Consider the following 21,373-nt stretch of genomic DNA (forward strand, 5'->3'; position numbering starts at 1 on the left):
ACAGACAGACAGACAGACAGACAGACAGACAGACAGACAGACAGACAGACAGACAGGACAGACAGACAGACAGACAGACAGACAGACAGACAGACAGAACACACACCAACAACAACACACACAGACAGACAACACACACACACAACACACACACACACACCACACACACCACACACACGCACACGCACACGCACACACACACAACACACACACACACACACACACACACACACACACCACACACACACACCACACAACACACACCACACACACACACACACAACACACACACACACACATATATATATAATATATATATATATATATATATATATATATATAGATATATATATATATATATATAATAATCTCTTCTCTCTCTCTCTCTCTCTCTCTCGTCTCTCTCTCTCTCTCTCTCTCTCTGTCATATGTATATATATATATATATATATATATATATATATATATATATATATATATATATATACATATACGTCAACAATTGTTTGCTATCGCTGTTTCAGCAGCATCCCTTTTAATGCTGATTGGATTGTCGGTTACTTTCAGCATACAAACTCATAACGCCGAAAAATCAGAAGCTTTGGGCATCTCTTGCTTACCTCTATGATCAGTTTTTCGTTGAGTAGGTGCCATGCAGCCGGGTGTCTGGAGGCTTGTGACGTCACTAATCTGAAGCCTTCAGAGACGCGTGGTACTGGCTGACATTTAAGGCGTTGTCGCGGTGATCAGTCTCGTGCCTTTATTGGGGCTTCAGGTCTTTAATGATCTAGTGCTACCCACGTTTTCCGGAAGCGGTTTCCGGAAAGACGGGAAGGTTTCGACAGTTACGTATCAGCAGAATTTCCAAGTCAGTCAATTAACTTTGGTATGGACCCATAAATTAAGATCCCACCTCCGCTTCCGTGATTTCCATAGCAATTATGCGCTCTGCGTGCCACAGTAGCCAGCCAGCCGCACAGTAGATCGCACGAGCGTGCGCCCGGCTCGGCTCTGTCGTGCGGTGAAGTACCTCCCCAGAGGTGCAGTGTGTTATTTCCTTGACCGGGATGCCTGTACGTACCGCGCGAGTCAAGAGTCGAACCCGGATGGCGAGTACGTGCTGGCCTGCAAGCGACGCGTCATCCGGTTCCTGCACCAGTGGGCCAGCACCATACGCGAGCCGGTGCTGGAAGACTTGAGCAGTGCTAACTCCAGCTTTCTCGAGGTGAGACACGCGCTCCCAACACCCAGGCCCAGGGGTGGTTTAAGTGTACTTTTTTTGTCACGGGCCAAATTTCTGGAAGAACAATTGTCACCAGTAGCGCAATGCGATATCATAAGGCAAAAATACAAAGTACATATCCAATGGCGCCATGAAGGATCTACCTATCAATGAAAGTCTCTTTCATCACTGCAACTTGCAATATCGTGCACACAATCGAAGCGCTCTATCAAACACTGTTCTTCAACAAATGGAATAAGTGCTGCTGCTAGGAAAGCAGGCACACCTGCCCTGGAATCATGAGGTAGCCCAATCACAAGAGGAGTTCAATCACAAGATATGAGAAAGAAGCTGACTATAGCAAAAACCATCTTTTCTGGGCTTTGTTTATTGCCTATGATTCATTGGTTTCTACCTACCCCTAGTCATGCATAAAAATTGACACTCCTGCCATTATGCCACCACCATACAAACTATATTGATTTCTGCTATCAATGTGGGCCGCAGATAGAGTACGCTGTCGGCCTTCACAACCTGTAGTTAATGTGTACAGTTATTATGCTGACGGCTCCATTCGAACAGTTTTTTTAAATTCCATGTTAGCAAAAACAGTACTGAAACATACGATATTTGCATGCATGCAATGCCATGCTCAAAAGTGCAAAGAAAATATGCACATTTATGAGCCATGCAGAGTAAATGACTTTCAGAGCTTTCCTGTTACAGTAGGGCTGCTATCTTCAGGAAATAACCAACACCGTCCCCAGAGACAACCAAATGCCAACCTTTTACTGGCCTCGTAGGATGGTTGGACCACAATGCCATAAAACCCCCTGCTATTTGAATTTCAACTTTCGGTAAAGAGGGAGATGACAATGAAATCTATACCCCCTCTTCAATGACATTTGCTACACCATCCTACCCCTCACTTTCATTGCCTTTCCACAGCCTACGTCATTGGATATCATATAAATTTTCGGCAACCAAGATTGGTGTTAGCGAAAGGTTGAACTATGAATAATTGCTTAAAGCTATAAAAACAATTGATGACATAATAGTATTTCCAGCATGGACATAGCTTTTGACGATGGGCATGGGAGCACTAAAACATTATGCAATATACTCTCCAAATATGGATGTCTCCTAGATAAGCACACTTTTTCACAAACACCAGGGGGAGGGCTGGAACCCTGAACTGAATCAAAAAGTAGGAGCACCCCTGATTTGGAAGTCTATGTGACTGCTAACCATTCTCAATCAGGACAAGAGCAAAAATGCCATAAATTGGCATCTCGGAAACATTCTAACCTCCTGTTATGCCCCTTCATGAAAAGTGCCATCAGGCTTTAACATCGAACCCACGGTTCTTTTTAAAGGGAAGATAGATGGTTGCTTGTGATTGTTTCAGTGAGCTAACAGCCTTTTCAGTGTCTTGAATAGGCGGCTTGGATAATCACAGGTCAATTTCTACCTTGATCGGGTCATCCCGCCGACTTACCCTGAACTGTCAATGCCTCTCGTCGCTGAGGATGGGATGCTGAATTGCGGCACCGCCAACGAAGTAAGCAATGCGAAAAACTAAACCCTAGGTAGGTATTCATAACACTGCAATGCGGATGCCACTTGCAAAATTGCAGCGCATTGAAAGTCACCGCCGACCTCCTATCTGTCCATTGCAACGAATGAAGCATGCCATTGCGCCCAGATCAATCCCCATATTTAGATTTTTTCAGTACTTGATGCTGTCTAGTCTGGGACACTGAGGGTCGGCTGTCAAAACAGCGAATAGGCCGACCGACCGGGTCACAGGAAATATTCGGATTTGTCGCCGACCTGTCACCGAGTCGGACGACCAACTAAAAATCACAGCAAATTTTTGCTGCCGGGTTGGAGGGAAACCTGGAAAAGATACCAGGGTACCATAGAGTACGGGAAAGTGTCTTTACGGAAAGGTTTGTTTGTGTTGTGTGGCGAAATGCATTACCGTGGAGGCATAACATCTATGTATAAAGACACCGTGTTAAGTTTTGTATAGTGTACTGTAACATCTTGTCTTGGCCGTTACACAAATTTGCTGTCCAAAAGCATTTTTGGCACAAAGCTTCACGTGATTATATACGTTTTTGTCGCTGATCCTATCCAACAAGTCGACAGGTTTTACCACCCCTGCCCAGGCCGGTCCCATTGTCAGCTTCAGTACTCCGTGCTTCACGGAGTTCACCGCTTTCCATCACTGGAATAAACAGGAGCTAGGATAGTGACTAGGCATTTGGGGAGGGAGGGGGGGGGGGCGGGTCGTCCGGGGCCATGTCCTGTAAAACCCGGTGTGGGCCCACCAAAATCATACTGCGGACGAGTTAATGTCACACACACTCATACACATCAAAGACATGCGCGCTCAGGGCAATCCTCGCCCTACGAACGATGGGGCAGGACACCCCCTCCCTCCCACCTGACCCCCCCCCCCTCCTCCTTTTTAAGAGCTATTCATCGTCATCTTCCGCATTATAGTATGCTCAGTTCTTGAATTAGCAAGGAAGTCCAACAACTGTGAATTTGACCTCTTTGACGTGTTTCGTGCATCAAAATCACATTCACAATTCCTCAGCATCAGGTATCTGATTTAGTTAGACAAGAGCCTTGGAATGCTGTTTTCCTCATGCCACTAGCTTGATTGATTTTCGAGTTTCAGGGCACTATAAGATTAGTTTTTATATCCGATGACCCTAGAGCTCATAGGGCCGTCAGAGGCCCTCTGAAGGGACGGCCCCTGAGGCCTTCTCCTCGTGGGGTGAAGGTGAAACAAACATCTACAGGGTGTACACTAAGTGTAGCACATCTAGGCCAATTTCAATTTTTTACTGTGCAAGTAACATTGAGACGACGGTCTAAACTAAACTGTCCACATGACTTTTTAAACTTTTTAAAGTGCATCGCAACTGGGGCAGAAAATCGAGGGGCGGCAGTAGATTCCGTTTGGATCTATGATTGGCTTATGAGTATTATTACCTGCCACTCGCAGGCAAATTCCTATGTGCGATTTCAAGCATGCGTAATCACGAAATGTCATTTGCTTGTTGGGATCTTAAGTATTTTATGTGAATTTTGTTTTGTAGACAGCGTTCCTAGATTTTCTCCTTGAGATTATTTCTTGGAAACGGAAAACAATGGATTTCTGGAAACACTTTCTTTACCAGCCACTCTGATAAGCCTCTTTTCAACGTCTGATAAGGGGACGGGGTCGATATGCGGCCCCCCCCCCCCCCCCCCCACCTGTGCTGTTTCCAAACTCAGCAAGATAGAGCCTCGCGAAAAACGTATTGTGGATTGGTGTCAACTATTTCTCGCGATTGGCAATACGCTTTATGTTGCTAGGTCAACAAGTTGCCCCTTGCGCCTGGTCGAAAGTAAGGTTTTCCTGAAAATTGCACCATTTCTGCTTCGCATGCTCATATTTTCGGCACTTAACATGACGAAACTCACAATGACGTTTTTGTATAAAAGTCTAAGCACACTGACGGTCCAGTTATATGTGCTTTGAGCATATATTTATCGCACAGGCCCCTCTTGATGTCAAAGTTTTGCCCTCACGCGCGCGATCGGCGGCTTTGTCGGCTGCCTCTGTCCCTCCCCGCGCCTGCCGTGGACTGCTGTACAGTGTCCCAAAAGGACCGGTGCTTCTTCGAAACCAGAAGTACTAGGCATACGCTTTCAGTGACAACACGCGTAATCGTTTCCCCTCCAGGCTACCATTCTGGCGAGATATCACGACATGCCGATGGGATATTCTCTGGGAATCTTAGGGGAGCCGCACCCCCTCTCCTGTTTCTATTGTTGTGAGGGTTAGGCCTGACTTGAGCTTCCGTATAGCTCGGGAGCGTCGATTTTGCCTCTCATTTCTAATAGAAAATGATAACGAAAGGAGTTGAGCTCAGACGCCTATTACGTCACAACGGGTATTTGTCTGCCCCTCCCTCGCTCAAACAGACTTGGTCACGACGAACACCCAACGTTCGAAACTCCTGACACACGAAGCGTTTGGTACTCTGTTCTTTCGTTTAAAAGCCTTGAGCGCTTGCGCCTTCTGGGCGAAAAAGTCGGGCTGGCCGGTCCGTCCGATGCGTCAGCTTCTTCCCGTCAAGAACGCAGGGGATGAGCGCCGTGCTTTCCCCACCGCTACCACGGTCACTGGCGTCGCCATCACCAAAGTTTGTCTAGTGTGTTAACTTTGTCTGTGTAACGGCAGGCCCCGAGAGCAAACAGTGTACCGTAGTTGTTAAAGGGACGGACAGAATGTTTGCATTTCAGCTTGGTCGTGCCAGATCGTCGTTGAGGTCAAGTCAGCAGCCGCGCCCGCTGCGGCCAGCCGCCTTACGCCTATTGCCTTCACCGCACATTCGAATGCTCCTCAAAGTCGAGCGATAAAATCCAACATTCAGGGCTGTTGCCTGAGTGCTGGCGTTTTAGCACACTTCGACTTGCGAGTTCGTGCAGCGCATGTGCGCCTGAGCCGTTACAGGGAGCACACTCTGCCGTGTGTCTCGGCAGCAGGTGACGGGGACGCTCCGGATTCATTCCTGGGGTCACTAGGGCTGAAAAGACAGGTCAGGGCTCCGAGAGCCCGCACATGATGCTATCGGTGCCCACAGCAGAAGGTGGGCTCCCTCCTGGAGTTGTGGAGGCTGCACTGCCCCTCAAAGTACACCCCGTGCTTGTTCACGCCATTTAGACGGCGGGGTTGGACGCTGGCTGGGCACGATGCTGGAGCGAGATCACCAGTTGGGCGCGCTGCTTGGGCGAGATAACTAGTCACGCGCGCTTTTGGAGCGAGATCACCAGTCGCGCGCGCCGCTGGAGCGAGATTACCAGCCGCGTGCGCTGCTAGAGCGAGATCACCGGTCGCGCGCTGCACTGGGGCGGGATCACCAGTCGTGCACCCCGTCGGAGCGAGATTCAAAGCCCGGTCTATAGCGGATGTGTGTCTGTAAAACCGACGCTTGTTGTTCGTGAAATCAGCGACGCGCGCCCGCATGTGTATGCTTTTGACGCCCTGTTGGGTTTGTTGTTTACACACTCATGCTTAAAGGGGGTGTTTCACATTTGAAGTTACTTAAGCAGGCATCATCTATAATGAAATAAACTCACCTTTGACTATTGGTATACTTTAAGTGGAAGAGGCTGTTCTAAACAGCACAATTTCTCCGTTTTGGTAAATATGCTGTTCAAAAGATCATCGTTTGACTACGACATCGTACCTTGCACAACACTGAATGTGAGCCAATTGGTAGGAGTGATATCTGAAAATCGTGCTCACAAACGCCAGATATGAGTGACTCCACAGTTGATTTTTTATCTTGATTACCGCATGGCCAACGGCAAGTCAGGATTTGAATGGCGTTGTTATGGCGTGATGGATGCTTCGGTGGCCTTTAAATAGCCTTCCCGAAATAGTCTACACGTCTTCGTGGGCGTGCAGCTAAGAAACTAAAAAGGGGTTAGGTGTTAAGAAGAGCAGGGCTATCAACTGCACTGAATTATCTTCAAGATGCCTTTTTCAGTTCGAACCCCAAACAACTGTGGAACATTTCATCCCTTTCCCTGGTGGGGGGGGGGGGAGGGGGGAGCGGAAGTAGTCTATGCTACCCCTCATGAGTTTTTTGATCTGCGTTAGCTTTTAGGAACACTGCACTATGATCCACGGCCGGTGTGGGTGACGGGCGGCAACCGACGATGCTGTAGTACGCGCGTGGCGGGCCGACATTGCTACATTGACGTGCCACGCATCATAACCGTATGGTTAAAATACATAGGACTGTACACCAATGTACTCGACATAAAAAGGAACACGCCTGATTAAGTTTTGTGTCGCCATATAAGTGGGCTCAGATGTACGATATTTGGAAGCTAAAAAATACGATTTTCTGGAAAATGTGACGCTTGACCTGGTATAATGGGGTTTATTAGTGACCTACCAACAGAAAAACTAGTTACAATTGCGAGATCTTGTGAATACCATTTCACCGGTGTTAACTGATAAGCTCTAATTTTGTTTTGTTGGAGCGCCAGGGGCTGCATCGAGCCCCCTTCCTATTTGTCCGCGTAATACAAAGTGGTGAATCAGGGCGCGGGTTAAGCGGCTTCTGTACTCAAAACTGCGAACCACACGTGAGACATCCTCTGAAATAGCAGAGCCAATGTTATCTTTCCTTGAAGATCATATTTCAACTTTGCAATTTCATGAGGGTCAGTCTGACTAGCATCCTTATGTCTCCAAAACTGTTCCGCATGTTGTACCCAATGCCCGGCTGTTCCCGTGAATAGTGTTCATGGTAGTTTGACCCTTTCTTTGCCCTAGACCCTATGCCTTGTGTTACTTCTCCTGACCGAGCTTTGTATCTCAGGACCTGTACCATCTGGTGGAGGCGGACGCCACCACCTACGGCCAGCTGTTCCGCGAGGAGACCCACCTAATGATGGACCTGATGGAAATGAGGGAGAAAGCACGCCAGGAGCGGCACTCGTACGGCGTGCGCAAGTGGAAGATGCCGTCCGAGGGCCACCGCGTCCTCCTGTTCAGCGGCAGCTCAGTGGACGAGGAGGCAGCCGACCGGGCGCGCCCCATGCAGCACCATGACGAGAGTGAGTGGCGTCACCTCCGCCCATAGCTAGAGTGAGTGACGTCAACCCTCCCTTGACGATAGTGAGCGCCGTCTCGCCGTCCCATGACGAGAATGAGTGACATCACCCCTGCCACGACGAGAGTGACCGACACCACACCCTCCCGTGGCGAGAGTATGGAGGCAAGTGGTGATACAGCAGACATATCGAAAGTTTCCATGACTGACGCTTGCAGTTCCTGCCTTGTCCAGTGGCAGGTGAGCTTTGGCGTCAGTGATGTTTCTCTGGGGATGCGCCGTGTCGCTTCCACGGTGAGTGTAGGCAATTCCATTACCGATTTGTATGGCGAACGTAGTCCTGCTTAGGCCTACCGCATGGCGCACCATGATCAACACGGTCGTCCTGCCAGGTGAGGACTGTAGTTGATCGCACAAACTTGTGGCAAAAGTAGAACCAGCAGGGAGTGGACTTAACAAACGGGAGAAAACAGACCCGGCTTGCATGTCATCCGCATCCCTGAGGCGTCTGGTTCCAAAAGTATCCTCCCTCGAGGCGGGATAGTAGACAAAAGCTTCTGCTGCGCCCGGCAGATCAAAGCCTCGCTCTTCTGTTAACGTTGGGTGTGTCGCAGTCGGCCAGGGCGTTGCCCAGGCCGCAGCATGTTGTATTCAAAGGATATCCAGACCCGGAACCGAGAGCCTAATTCAGTGCTAGTGGCAGCTGGTTCCCATTTCAGCCATTGTTATTCACTGGTTTATATTTTTTAGGCAAATCCGGGCAAAAATATGAAACTTCTATTCCGTCTTGGGCAGCGGAATGATAACCGCGAGCTTTTTTCTTATACATATAGCGCACGCTTTTCATCCAGTTTCTGACGAGTGCTCCTCAGCTCCCCACCTTTATGCATAAACGAGCAGTTTTAAGCGTCAGGGCTGGTGTGGTGGCACAATCGCCGGACCATCTTCCACGCCAGGGCTGGTGTGGCGGCACAATCGCCGAACCATCTTCCACGTCAGGGCTGGTGTGGTGGCACAATCGCCGGACCATCTTCCACGTCAGGGCTGGTGTGGCGGCACAATCGCCGGACCATCTTCCACGTCTGGGATGAAAGCCTGAACACAATGCTTCGTCTGGTTCAGTATGTGGCCGTCGTCAGGTGCTCTGAAGTCCTGAGAAGGAATGGAGAAGGCACGGCTTCCGACCCTATACGCGTCACAAGCCGGGTGGTCTGCGTAGGACTCTAACCGGGGTCTTTGCCATTAAGCTGACAAGAAAATCGTTCTTGGTTAGATGTCCGTCGGTTTTCACTTCGAAGAGACCTTACCTGTGTGAACACCCTACTGGGTTGAAATATTCGGCCTTACGTGCGTATAACTGGGAGCATGGCTGGTCAACATAGATATTGTATGTTCCACAGTACACACACACACAAACACACACACACATACACACACACACAACACACACACACACACACACACACACACACACACACACACACACACACACACACACACACACACACACACACACACACACACACACACACACACACACACACACACACACACACACACACACACACACACACACACACACCACACACACACACACACACACACACCACACACACACACACACACACACACACACAAATATATATATATATATATATGCATATATATATATATATATATATATACATATATATATATATATATATATATATATATATATATATATATATATATATGTATATGTGTATAAAGTAATCTATTCAGAAACGTAGCACCAACGTGTCATACTTGATTACATTTATTCCCTCATTTTCACCTTGTCAGACTGACAGAAGATGGTGACCTGGGTCGGATCGCGCAACGTAGAACAAGGTCAAATATGTCAAACAGATAGGCGCATCTTATTCCTCTTTCCAGCGTTCACACGTATGTAGTGGATAAAATATTGTGTCCATTTTCACGTTTTGCAGCTGGCCTGACCTGACAACAGTGACCCCAGGCCAATCAGATAGTAGGCTTGCATACAAATGTTTTGCTTCATGAGGTACATGCGTGCAACATGAGCCAAAAGACGTCGAAATGCATACGATATCAGGCCGACAGCTGCCCATGACATCAAACCAAATAGCAGAACAAATATCGTTTTGCCTGGGGACGTCTTAGTTTTTTTCTAAAGTCTCAACTGTTCCCCATCCTGGTGATATGTGGCCTGTCAGCCGCGGAAGTCAAGTTGACATGACAGTATCGTTATATTCAAAGGGCTAGGTGACTGTAAAGAATGCACTTAAAACAGCACATCTCCGACTCAATTCGCAGCCGCGTTATATTTGTATGTGAGCTCGCGTGGGGATCAGGCAACTGTTTTCAGACTGATTCATGAACGATGCGATCGGGTTGCCCTGCCAAAATTTGGTTCGCTGTAGACAATAGAATAGATGATGTGTTGGTATTAAACATCAATTTTAGCTCGCGAGGTCGCTGATCTATAGAAAGTCAAAGCCAGGTCCCGCCTGTCAGGGAGGGCATTTCCTAGGCAGATCGTTAGACGAAGCTTTACAACTTTGGAATGGTTACTTAGACGACTGAAATGAGGATTACGACTAATTCCATTCACCTTGGTTCAGCTGCGATTGTCAGAGCAAAGTTAAAACCACACTGCATATTCTCAGAAATCTTGCTTAACGAGGTACTTTCCACGTTCATTCCAAGTTCATGGACCACAAGCACGTCAAAATGTGTTTTTATTCTGACTTTACGAAGGTCAGGGGAGGTCACTGACCCAAAATGGCACCGGTCAACTTTGTTTTGAGGAACATGTCGGGTAGAGTAATACTTTGCGATCATTATCATAATTAAATGTAATGATTACAATTAAACCATAATTAATGTAATAAACCATAATTAAATGTAATGACCACCTCGAAGTTTTTGGTCAATTTTTACCTTCTTAAGGTCACATAAGGTCACTGATATGTCATGAGCACCAGTTACATAATATCCGGATGATAAATTGAGCTAGAACTGGTTACGTGTGGTCGTAGGACACTCCTGGCCCCTATCTGAAGTTTTACCTTGTTTGACCCGTTTTGATCCGAAGATCACAGCCTAGGGACCTTACACTTTAACGCAAACTAGTTCGTATGAAGTCGTACCTCCGTTGCGAATTTAGTATCTTAAGCTCTCCTAGTTACTGAGATCCCGCGGGATCAACTTGACCCCACCCCCACCCTTCCCCGAGCGCGCTACGTTCAACCGGCCGCTTGCCGCATGTTCAATCCTTGGCCGGATGCTCTCAAAAGTCTGATAGGTTGTTGGCCTCTTTATCACACATCTGAAGAATACCATTCCAGTGCGCAGCCGGGAGCTCAACTCATCCCCACTGAAGTGTTTTGAAGGCGTGTTTTCCCAGACATCGACAGCGTATCGCCGTCGTGTGTGGGAAGCAGTTAGCCGTGAGGGAATGAGCTTTGAGCTTTGTAGGGCGCGAAGCTCACGGCTTTTCTGTTCGCGTGTGATTAGCCCCCGTCTCAATGTACCACCGTCTTTTCCATTGTTGTCTTACACCCCACGCACAAAGATCTGCCACGTACGAAGTGTGCTTTGCGCCTGGGACACTATCTGCGCATTACTGCCACCAATGTCGCCCCGCTCACAGTGGTAATCCGGACGGCACCGAGACCCCCGTCCCTCCCTCCTGATCCCGCTTCCGCCCGGCCAGACCGGCCGTTGTCTGTCCAGAGAGATTGACGCGGTGTGCTGCCGGCCGTTTAGGAAACAGCCACCGGCCAATTTCATTTGGGGGCCGCCGTCGGCAATGTATGCAGCCCTGGGCGTGGCCGAGCGGGCGAGGCTCGGTGGCGGAGCAGCCGCGGCTCGGTGGCGGAGCGGCCGCGCCCGCCGCCAGCGACGCCCCCCTCAGTCTGTCAATGGGTCGTCACCAAGGCCCGGGTCGGCCGGCGCCGGATTGACACTGGAGCTGTTGATTTTTGCTGTTGGCAAAGCAGAAGTTAAATGAGATTTGAGGGATGGGTGGGACAGATTGTTGGCAGTGTTTCACCATGAATGGGACGAAGCGACTGTGCTCTGCTGCCATGAATCATGCGGAACGACTGTAGTCTGTTACCTTGGGCAAAGACAGGCAGCACCAAGCGTGGAAAAAACATCGGCTTCCTTAGAGTATGAATCAGGGAAACCAGTCCCAGTTCGGCAACCCGAGTTGGACAGAAGCGGACAGTCTACTTCGTACGCTGTGGCAGAGAAACCGGCATACAGAGATATGGATGGACACGAAGAAATGCCGTACTGCCAACCGTTACGTTTCTGAAGTGGACTGCACGGAAAAACACTAAACGGAAGTTGTTCCATAAGGCAGACTATTTGCTGTAGGCGAGCACGCACAGTGATTTCTGGCTGTGCCAGGCGCTTTCTTTAGTGGTTCCTTGCTCGACTGATTTCTAAATCGTATTCAATGCGGGACATGTTTTCTACCTGCGAGCCATGAATGGGTGAGGGGCATAAGTGTCGGCCTCCTTCACAGTGGCAAGCGCTTGCATTTTACTCGGTGTGTTGATTCCTGAGAACAGAACACATTACGGTGATGATAGAACATAACAGATGACGGAATACTTCGCACCACTCTGTGCTACGATATGGGAAGCCAAGACAAAAGATGATGAATGCGAGTCAGGATAGCGTCAGGGGTGGAACAATGCAGCGGGAACCATGCAGGCTATGAGTGATGGAGAAGTCATAATGAAATGTGTTGATTGTGTGTATCATAATGAAATGTGTTGATTGTGTGATTGTGTGTGTTGATTCCTGAGAACAGAACACATTACGGTGATGATAGAACATAATATATGACGGAATACTTCGCACCACTCTGTGCTACGATATGGGAAGCCAAGACAAAAGATGATGAATGCGATTCAGGATAGCGTCAGGGGTGGAACAATGCAGCGGGAACCATGCAGGCTATGAGTGATGGAGAAGTCATAATGAAATAGATGTGTCCGTAGGATATTGTGCAGTTGTACGTTGTGCAGGCCAAATTCGGCTCGATGTCGGTCCGTTGGCACTAGCCAAGAAGCTTTCGTAGCTGGTTGATTGATAAGCTCCTTCAGAAAACAAAACTATCGTTAAGTCGATCATGTTGTAAGATTGCGGAAGCACCGTGTGTGCAATAATACCACTATTTCTGCATGCTTCGTGGATGCCAAAACTGTTCTGCTTTCCCGAGCATGCCCAGTTTTAAGCGTTTTTGTTCTGTTCGTGTTATTCCTGCTACCCAGGCGTGGCGGGTCCTGTTTGCTTTCACCGTTCTCAGCCGACTCATATGTACTCAACGGAACGCTGAGTGTGTTTATTGCCGCGCTCCGCGGGCAATAACAGCGTTATGTGCTCGTTGTTACCCGGCCCAGCCGCCGCTGATGCTCGAGGTCTGGTTCCAGTGATATTCCGGGTGTACTGCGCCGACCACACGTTCTGCACGCTCAAGTTCCCGCTGTCAGCCACGGTGGCAGCCATCAGGCGCAGCGCCGCCGATAAGCTAGGACTGAACAACGACGATCTGCTGCTGGTGCAACTTAAGTCTTCCGGTGAGCTTAACTCCCTGGCGTTGGCTCTCTCTCTCTCTCTCTCTCTCTCTCTCTCTCTCTCTCTCTCTCTCTCTCTCTCTCTCTCTCTCTCTCTCTCTCTCTCTCTCTCTCTCTCTCTCTCTCTCTCTCTCTCTCTCTCTCTCTCTCTGTCTGTCTCTGTCTCTGTCTCTGTCTCTGTCTCTGTCTCTGTCTCTGTCTCTGTCTCTGTCTCTGTCTCTGTCTCTGTCTCTGTCTCTGTCTATGTCTCTGTCTCTGTCTCTGTCTCTGTCTCTGTCTCTGTCTCTGTCTCTGTCTCTCTCGTCTCTGTCTCTGTCTCTGTCTCTGTCTCTGTCTCTGTCTCTGTCTCTGTATGTCTCTGTCTCTGTCTCTGTCTGTCTCTGTTCTGTCTCTGTCTCTGTCTCTGTCTCTGTCTCTGTCTCTGTCTCTGTCTCTGTCTCTGTCTCTGTCTATGTCTGTCTCTGTCTCTGTCTGTGTCTATGTCTGTCTCTGTCTGTCTCTGTCTGTCTCTGTCTCTGTCTCTGTTCTCTGTATCTGTCTCGTATATGTATGTCTCTGTCTCTGTCTCTGTATCTGTCTCTGTCTCTGTCTCTGTCTCTGTCTGTCTCTGTATCTGTTTCTCTCTCTCTTTCTCTGTCTCGTCTGTGTCTCTGTCTCTGTATCTGTCTCTGTCTCTGTCTTTGTCTCTGTCTCTGTCTCTGTCTCTGTCTCTGTCTCTGTCTCTGTCTCTGTCTCTGTCTCTGTCTCTGTCTCTGTCTCTCTATCTCTGTCTCGTCTAGTCTCTGTATCGTCTCTGTCTCTGTCTAGGTCTCTGTCTCTGTCTCTGTCTCTGTCTCTGGTCTGTCTCTCTCTCTCTCCTCTCTCTCTCTCTCTCTCTCTCTCTCTCTCTGTCTCTGTTCTCTGTCTCTCTGTCTCTGTCTTCTGTCTCTCTCTCTCTCTCTCTCTCTCTCTCTCTCTCTCTCTCTCTCTCTCTCTCTCTCTCTCTCTCTCTCTCTCTCTCTCTCTCTCTCTCTCTCTCATCTCTCTCTCCTCTCTCTCTCTCTCCATTTCTCGTTCTCCCTTCCACAATTGCCTTCGGTACTTGCTGTTGCTTATTGTCAGGGACTGTGGCGGTGACCTCGCCGGAGCTTCTGCCGCATCACCGGCTGTCGTGTCCGGCAGGCGAGCGGACGGTCCTGAGGGACGCTGCCAACAGTGTCACCACCGGGCTCAGCCTCAACGGCCGGCTCTTCGTCTCGCCCAAGGACCATCTCGACGCCCTGGTACGCCCCCCCCCCTCCCCCCTCCCCCTACACAGGGCGTTGACGTCATCGCAGGCTGTTGCCGCGTGCCGCTTCTGCTATTAAGACGAGCGCACATCTCGCAGACGTGCTCGGTGAAGCTATTGGAGACATGCAGCGTGGGAAGCCAAAGCTAATAACGGTGCGAGCCGGCCAGGTGCTTCCGCCCGTGTGCGTGCATCAGTGGCGAGATGTCACGGCGAGTGACGGCACCACGCGGGTCGGATTGCGCTCAGTGCCAATTTCTGTATGTTCATTAGCCTCGTGGCCACGCTACGCCACTACATTACGTGCAAGGCAGCGGCCGGTTTTAGCGGTACAGGTCAGCGCTAAACACAGGAGCCACTCTTACTGCGAATGGCTGCGCTGAATGCCTCACGGACAGCACGCGAGTGCCTGTCAAACACCGTTTGCGTCACGAAATACGTTCATGGCTCCACATCAGCCCTTTAAAGCCCCGTTCACGGGCGGCTTGCGCGCTGTCAGGCGCATGACAGACACTTCTTGTGATGTCATCGGGAGCAGTGTAGCCCGACAGCTCGCTGACAGTTTCCCGGCTTCCGTGGTCGGAACTACCAACTAATAGTCGTGACACAACGCTCAGGCTGCCTTTCACGTACTACACATCGCCACGTACACCGCAGTTCGCAGAAACCTGTTAGTGCTACAAGCAAGCAGCCTCTGCCATGCCCCTGGTTTATTCATGTACGCTGACGTCTCCCGACCGAGTTGCACGGTATTTCGGAGCCGTTGCAGGGTGCAGTTGAGTCTCTGTCGCGGAAGTCCTCGGGGACGCAGGCCCTGCGAAGTTACCTCTGACCTTTGACCTATTTGCAGACGCCACTGCCGGAACAGGAGGGCCCGACTGAAAGCAGCTGCTTCGATATCGAGGCATACAACACGCGAGACATGGCAGTGGCCATGGCCCAGCTTGACTGGGAGGCTTTCAACAAGATACACGAGGTACCCATACACGCCGGGCCATCAGGTCACGACTGCAGAACGAGCTGGGCCCTGGCAATATGAATTATTTCGCGCCCACTAAACCTGCCGCTGTGTGGAAAGTGTATAACTTGTTTGGCTGGACTTGCACTGCGGAGCGTCGCTGCAGCTGGATTATCCTGACCCGTCTTCCAATGTCCACCGTAGCGGAGACTGGCCCGGGCGGCATTCCTAGGTTAGACCGGGACAGTCCCAGGTCAGACGGGGACCGGTCCGGACGGCGGTCCCAGGTCAGAAGGGGACCGGTTCGGGCGACAGTCCCAGGTCAGAAGGGGACCGGTCCGGGCGACAATCCCAGATCAGACGGGGACCGGTCCGGGCGACAGTCCCAGGTCAAACAGGGACCAGTCCGGGCGACAATCCCAGGTCAGACAAGGACCAGTCTGGGCGACAGCCCCAGGTCAGACGGGGACCAGTCCGGGCGGCAGTCCCAGGTCAGAAGGGGACCGGTCCCGGCGACAGTCCCAGGTCAGACGGGGACCGGTCCGGGCGACAGTCCCAGGTCATGCGGGGACCAGTAAGGGCGACATTTTGTGGTCGGACGCTATAAGGCTCACAATACGAATTATTTGGGAAGCGATGCTGCTCCACCAGGAATGGGAAGTGTGATCTCGATTTTGTATTACGGGAGGCCCGGGAAAGCCATCTCTCGTCATGCTGCAGCGACGCAGTAGCCACGTCACTGCAGCATGGCGGGGATCGCTTCTTGTAGTTGGATCCTCGTGGACCGACATTACGACATTACGACACGTGACGGGTCCCTCAACTTCTGGCATCCCAGTATGCGGTAGCACGTGACGGGCGTGACCCGTGTGTGTTGTGCTGTGTACAGTACGAGATTCTGTACCACGTGAGCGGCCGGGAGCAGCCGGGACGGACGACAGCCAACCTGGACGTGTTTCTGTGCCGCTTCACCGAGTACCAGCACTGGGTGATCACGGAGACGTGCCTGTGCGCCAATCTCAATCGACGCGTCGGCCTGCTCAAGAAGTTCATCAAGCTGGCCACCGCGTGAGTCTCGCGTTTGTTTTGTGCTTATAACCGGCTGAAGCGCCAACAAAGCGATGAGACGTTGTTGAACCACGCGGAATGTGTTTCCTTGGTTCACGGTGTTGGAGTGGCGCTGGAGCGCATGCTTCTCAGTGCGACATACTTTGCGACAAAAGCGCCGCTCTGGTCGCCTTCGAGCATAGCTTATATCTGTCCAACGTGATAATGGTGTATATATATATATATATATATATATATATATATATATATATATATGGAACAATGTTATATTTTGGTCACCAGCGCTTTAGCATATCTCACTTTGGGATGGATTATCTCAGTTGATTGGGCGCCTACCCACAGTGCTCGGCTGAGGCCATGGTGCTCGGCTAAGGCCTTGATCTCGTTCGTCCCTACGGGCCTAGACTTTGTATTTCCCAACGAAAGACGGTTTGAAGGATTGCGATGCTTAATGGTAGTTATGGTCGCTGAGCCGCTACGCCTCCTCCCTCTCCCACAGCTATCCCCAACAATGGTGGTTCAGGTTGGAAGGTTACTGCAGCAGTTGCATCTCGAAAAGAAATCTCGTCCATTATTTTTCGAGACATGTAACCAGAGACGTGAATTGTGTGACGTCGTGGCTGGAATGTTTCCTTGTCCGGTTTGTCGTTCGTCCAGTGGGCTGCTGCCCAGATAGTCGTCCTGTTGCCACTTATTCTGTCGCCTGTTGGCTCGGTTGTCTTCCCCACTCCGCCGCGCTCCTGTGTTGAGACGGGCACCGCGCCAGCCGTCGCAGCCATGGCGTCTGTGGACCATGGCAGGCTCTTGACCTTAGCCTGCCTCTGGCGGCAGGTGCCGCGAGTTGAAGAACCTCAACGCCTTCTTCGCCATCGTCATGGGCCTGAGCAATACGGCCGTGTCGCGACTGACGCAGACGTGGGAGAAGCTGCCGTCCAAATTCCGCAAGATGTACGCCGCCTTCGAGGTGCTCATCGACCCGACGCGCAACCACCGCGCCTACCGCGTCTACATGGCCGACCTGCTGCCGCCCATCATCCCGTTTATGCCGCTGCTTATCAAAGGTGCGAGCCACGTGTCCGTGTTGGGCTGGCCGGGTCGCCCGTGTCGCCGCCTGTCCCAAAGGTGCGAGCCGCGTGTCCGTGTTGGTCTGGCCGGGTCGCCCGTGTCGCCGCCTGTCCCAAAGGTGCGAGCCGCGTGTCCGTGTTGGGCTGGCCGGGTCGCCCGTATCGCCGCCTGTCCCAAAGGTGCGAGCCGCGTGTCCGTGTTGGTCTGGCCGGGTCGCCCGTGTCGCCGCCTGTCCCAAAGGTGCGAGCCGCGTGTCCGTGTTGGTCTGGCCGGGTCGCCCGTGTCGCCGCCTGTCCCAAAGGTGCGAGCCGCGCGTCCGTCTTGGGCTGGCCGGGTCGCCCGCATCGCCGCCTGTCCCCAAGTCAAGCGCTCTGTTGCATACCATGTCCATCATGGCGAATGCCGCCAGTCCAGAAGCTCATGGTTCAGCATCTCTTTCTTTTTTAAGTTATCTCTTATTTTCTTGTTATAAGCTGATTGCCCCAAATATGCCTGCACGTTAGCGGGTCAGTTTTGTCATATAGGCCATATCATATATTCTATCTACCACCTATCACCAGCAACAAACCATCGTTTGAAACAAAAACATCAGGCGAACACCCTTTAGAGCGGCCCGTAGACTGCTTTGGCACCGGTGGTGTTAGTGTTACTGATTTGCCAGAGAGCGTATGGTGCGATCTCGTGTTTTCTAGAACCCTTGGGCATGTCACGACAGCTCTCACGTGTGGGCAATGCACTGTTGTATAACCTGTGCGTCGCCACCGTTATTTTCCACGGCTCCTTCTCAATGCTTGGTGCGTGGTCTCCTATTAGCGCGAAGCGAGCATTGTCGCACCAGACGGCGCTGCAAGGAATCTCGACGATCAAAGGCCCCCAAGCAAAGCCTGAGGGCCTTTCACATGCGCGATGCGTGGGCTGAATGGTACTTGTGTAACCTACCGAGCTGTGTTTGATGCGGTCATGACCCCGTCTTCAGACATGACCTTCACCCACGAAGGCAACCGCACGCACATCAACGGTTTGGTGAACTTTGAGAAGATGCACATGTTGGCGCAGACCATGCGAACGCTTCGCTACTGTCGCAGTCGGCCACTAGGTAGGTGGAAGGCCCGCAGATTGCTTTGGACGTGTCAATGACTGCAGAATGGGCAGCTTTGGCCAAAAAAGAACTTGGTGAATGCCATGCATTCGAAGAAATATTTATTATATAGCATGTCCATGTCCTTATATAGCATATCCCGAAAACATTATGAGGTTAGGGAATAATTTTACTTTAGGGCTGCTCGTGCCAGCAAGTACTCTGCGTTTTCTGATGAAATAGATAGAATGCGTAACAATTACAACACTGCCCTGCTGCATATGTTGGCAGAGGATGCAGCGAACCAGGCTCTGTTCGCAGAAATGTGCCATATCTAAGGATCTGGTGGCGGGTTCCTTTGATTCAGAGAAGCTCACGCACCGCCCCTGTCGCGCTCCCGCGCAGCAGCGAGTTGTCGCCCACCTGTCAATGAGATGTCACCCGGCGTTCTCCTACCCACAGAGTCCGATGTGGACCAGGTGTCGCGAGTTGAGTTCGAGATCCGGCGCCATTTGCGCTCTCTGTACGTCATCGACAATCAAAAGATCCTGAACACGCTCAGCCAGAAGATTGAGAGCCGGAGAACGTGAGAGTGACCCGGGCGACATCTCGCGGGGCATCGTCAATCTGAGCTTTGGCACCATCGCGCCAGGTGCACGGTGCCGCAGGTCGCCTTCCACACCAGCAGGGACATTGCAGCTCCTGTCCTACTCTGAGCAGCGTGACTTGGCCGCCACAAGAGACGCCGCGCCAGGAGACGTGACTGGACGAGCACCAGTGACGTCACAGCTGCTCCGCCGAGTCGTTAAGCCGAGTGAGCGGACCGGCCTGTCCGCCAGTCATCGGCTGGCGTCCCGCGGAGGACAGCCGGGTGTCGCCGGTGGCGCCTCAGCTTATGGTTTGTCTGTAGTGGCGACGGTCTGCTGGACGGTTCCGCGCGATCGCTGACGTAAGACCGGGTGCTGTGGTCGGACGCGCCGCCCCGCGGCTCGTATCCGTTTGTAGGGAATGTCTCATCCCAGCAAATTCTAGCCTGCGTATGTGGCTGTGTATCACGCACCAAAGGTTATGCTAGTCCTCAATCCACATTTTCTCGGTGAGCTTATGAGCCGCCTCGATGCAATGAGCCGCCTCGACTACCAGCTCCCGTCATTTTGTGTTGGCTCAATATGGTGGAAGGCATTGGCGTATGATAAGGCAGTGGTGTCTTTAACGTGGTCAAACCTGATACATGTGAAACCGCAGTATTAGAACCACGACCTACTCCGCTTAGATGGGTGGATATGTCACCGGTGAGGACGGCTCGCCCGTAGCTCTGTGACCCTCCGACGCCTACCGACTGTTACGCTGCAGAGTCCCTGGAGCGCGGTGTGAGTGCGTGTTATATTTGGATCTGAGCATTCGGAGTCGGAATATTCGAAGGTTTAATCAAGAAATCTGATTAAAATGTGAAGCTTATCATCCAAGTGGTCGGAAATATTCGAACGCTTGTTCAAAGAGGCACACAGATGTGCCCAAAGTCGTTCAATAGTCTGGTTTCCACGAGTGGGCTAGATTTGGATCGGATTTCCTTACTGATATTGCGGGTGGTGTTTCCATCACCGTTTCATGACGGAGCCTGAAGTTTTGAACCCGCATTCCAGAGCTGTTATGTGGATCTGGGCACCATGTATGGCGCACGCGCGACTTTCGTGATAGGAAAATGCGTATTTATACACTGTATTGCATTTAACAGAAACAGTATTTGCACTGCTCTTGAGGCACTTAACAACATTTTTAAAGCTAACAAGACAAGCTAGTTCCAGCATTCCTAATCCTGGGGAAAGTTTTATGCACAGCCAACGCCTTCAGATATGTGACCCCATTCTTCAGTCAGCTTGGATGATATCACGTAGTTTGCACATAGGAAGTTTTTTAATATCATTTATGCTACACTTTCTGGCAATCGAATAGCAAATCATGAAAGTTGTACAAAAACATTCGAATAGCACATCCGTGCCGAATGCTCAGATCCAATTCAATGTTTCACAAACATCGTGCTGAAACAAGAAAAATCTAATGATATGCATATATACATATACATATGTCTAAACCGGACAGCAATCGGTGTCTTAAAGACCCTTGTAACAGGACCATGTTTTTGCCGCAAGTAAGCTTATAAAGCGTTGTGATGTCCGCTTTTATTCGGATTCTCAAGAAGCCCCGGTATCTAAGATGCGTGTAGCTCGGCCGTTAAACTTAGTGAGCCTGGATATCTCTCGCGCTTGTTTTCGTTTTAATTCATATATCCACCACTGAAAGTACAAGTCCGTGCTGTAGCAACCAATGTGGCGCTTGTTTCTGTCTACCGCCTTTTGTAAGTCACGTGCGTCGGTCGGGCAATGTAACCAGGCCGTCATGAGTATTGACATCATCACATCGCCCTGTGTAACGTACCATCCATCCATTCCGTCTACCCTCGATATCAATACAACTGTGGGTACGTT

General features: G+C 50.7%; 1 protein-coding gene across 1 annotated transcript in view; it reads left to right on the forward strand.

Annotated features, from left to right (window-relative positions):
- The window catches only part of Epac (Exchange protein directly activated by cAMP), a gene marked incomplete at its 5' end in the record, with an annotated part of 38,119 nt that extends 16,746 nt beyond the window's left edge, over positions 1-21,373 (forward strand). Inside the window, 9 exon segments of the mRNA XM_037219675.1 lie at positions 1,078-1,225; positions 7,624-7,861; positions 13,308-13,454; positions 14,613-14,713; positions 15,569-15,694; positions 16,566-16,744; positions 17,576-17,805; positions 18,786-18,905; positions 19,350-21,373. Coding sequence (XP_037075570.1) covers positions 1,078-1,225; positions 7,624-7,861; positions 13,308-13,454; positions 14,613-14,713; positions 15,569-15,694; positions 16,566-16,744; positions 17,576-17,805; positions 18,786-18,905; positions 19,350-19,477 — 1,417 coding nt within the window.

Source organism: Pollicipes pollicipes, unplaced genomic scaffold (assembly GCF_011947565.3).
Source record: "Pollicipes pollicipes isolate AB1234 unplaced genomic scaffold, Ppol_2.1 Scaffold_4295;HRSCAF=5057_pilon_pilon_pilon, whole genome shotgun sequence".
NCBI classification, from domain to species: domain Eukaryota; kingdom Metazoa; phylum Arthropoda; class Thecostraca; order Pollicipedomorpha; family Pollicipedidae; genus Pollicipes; species Pollicipes pollicipes.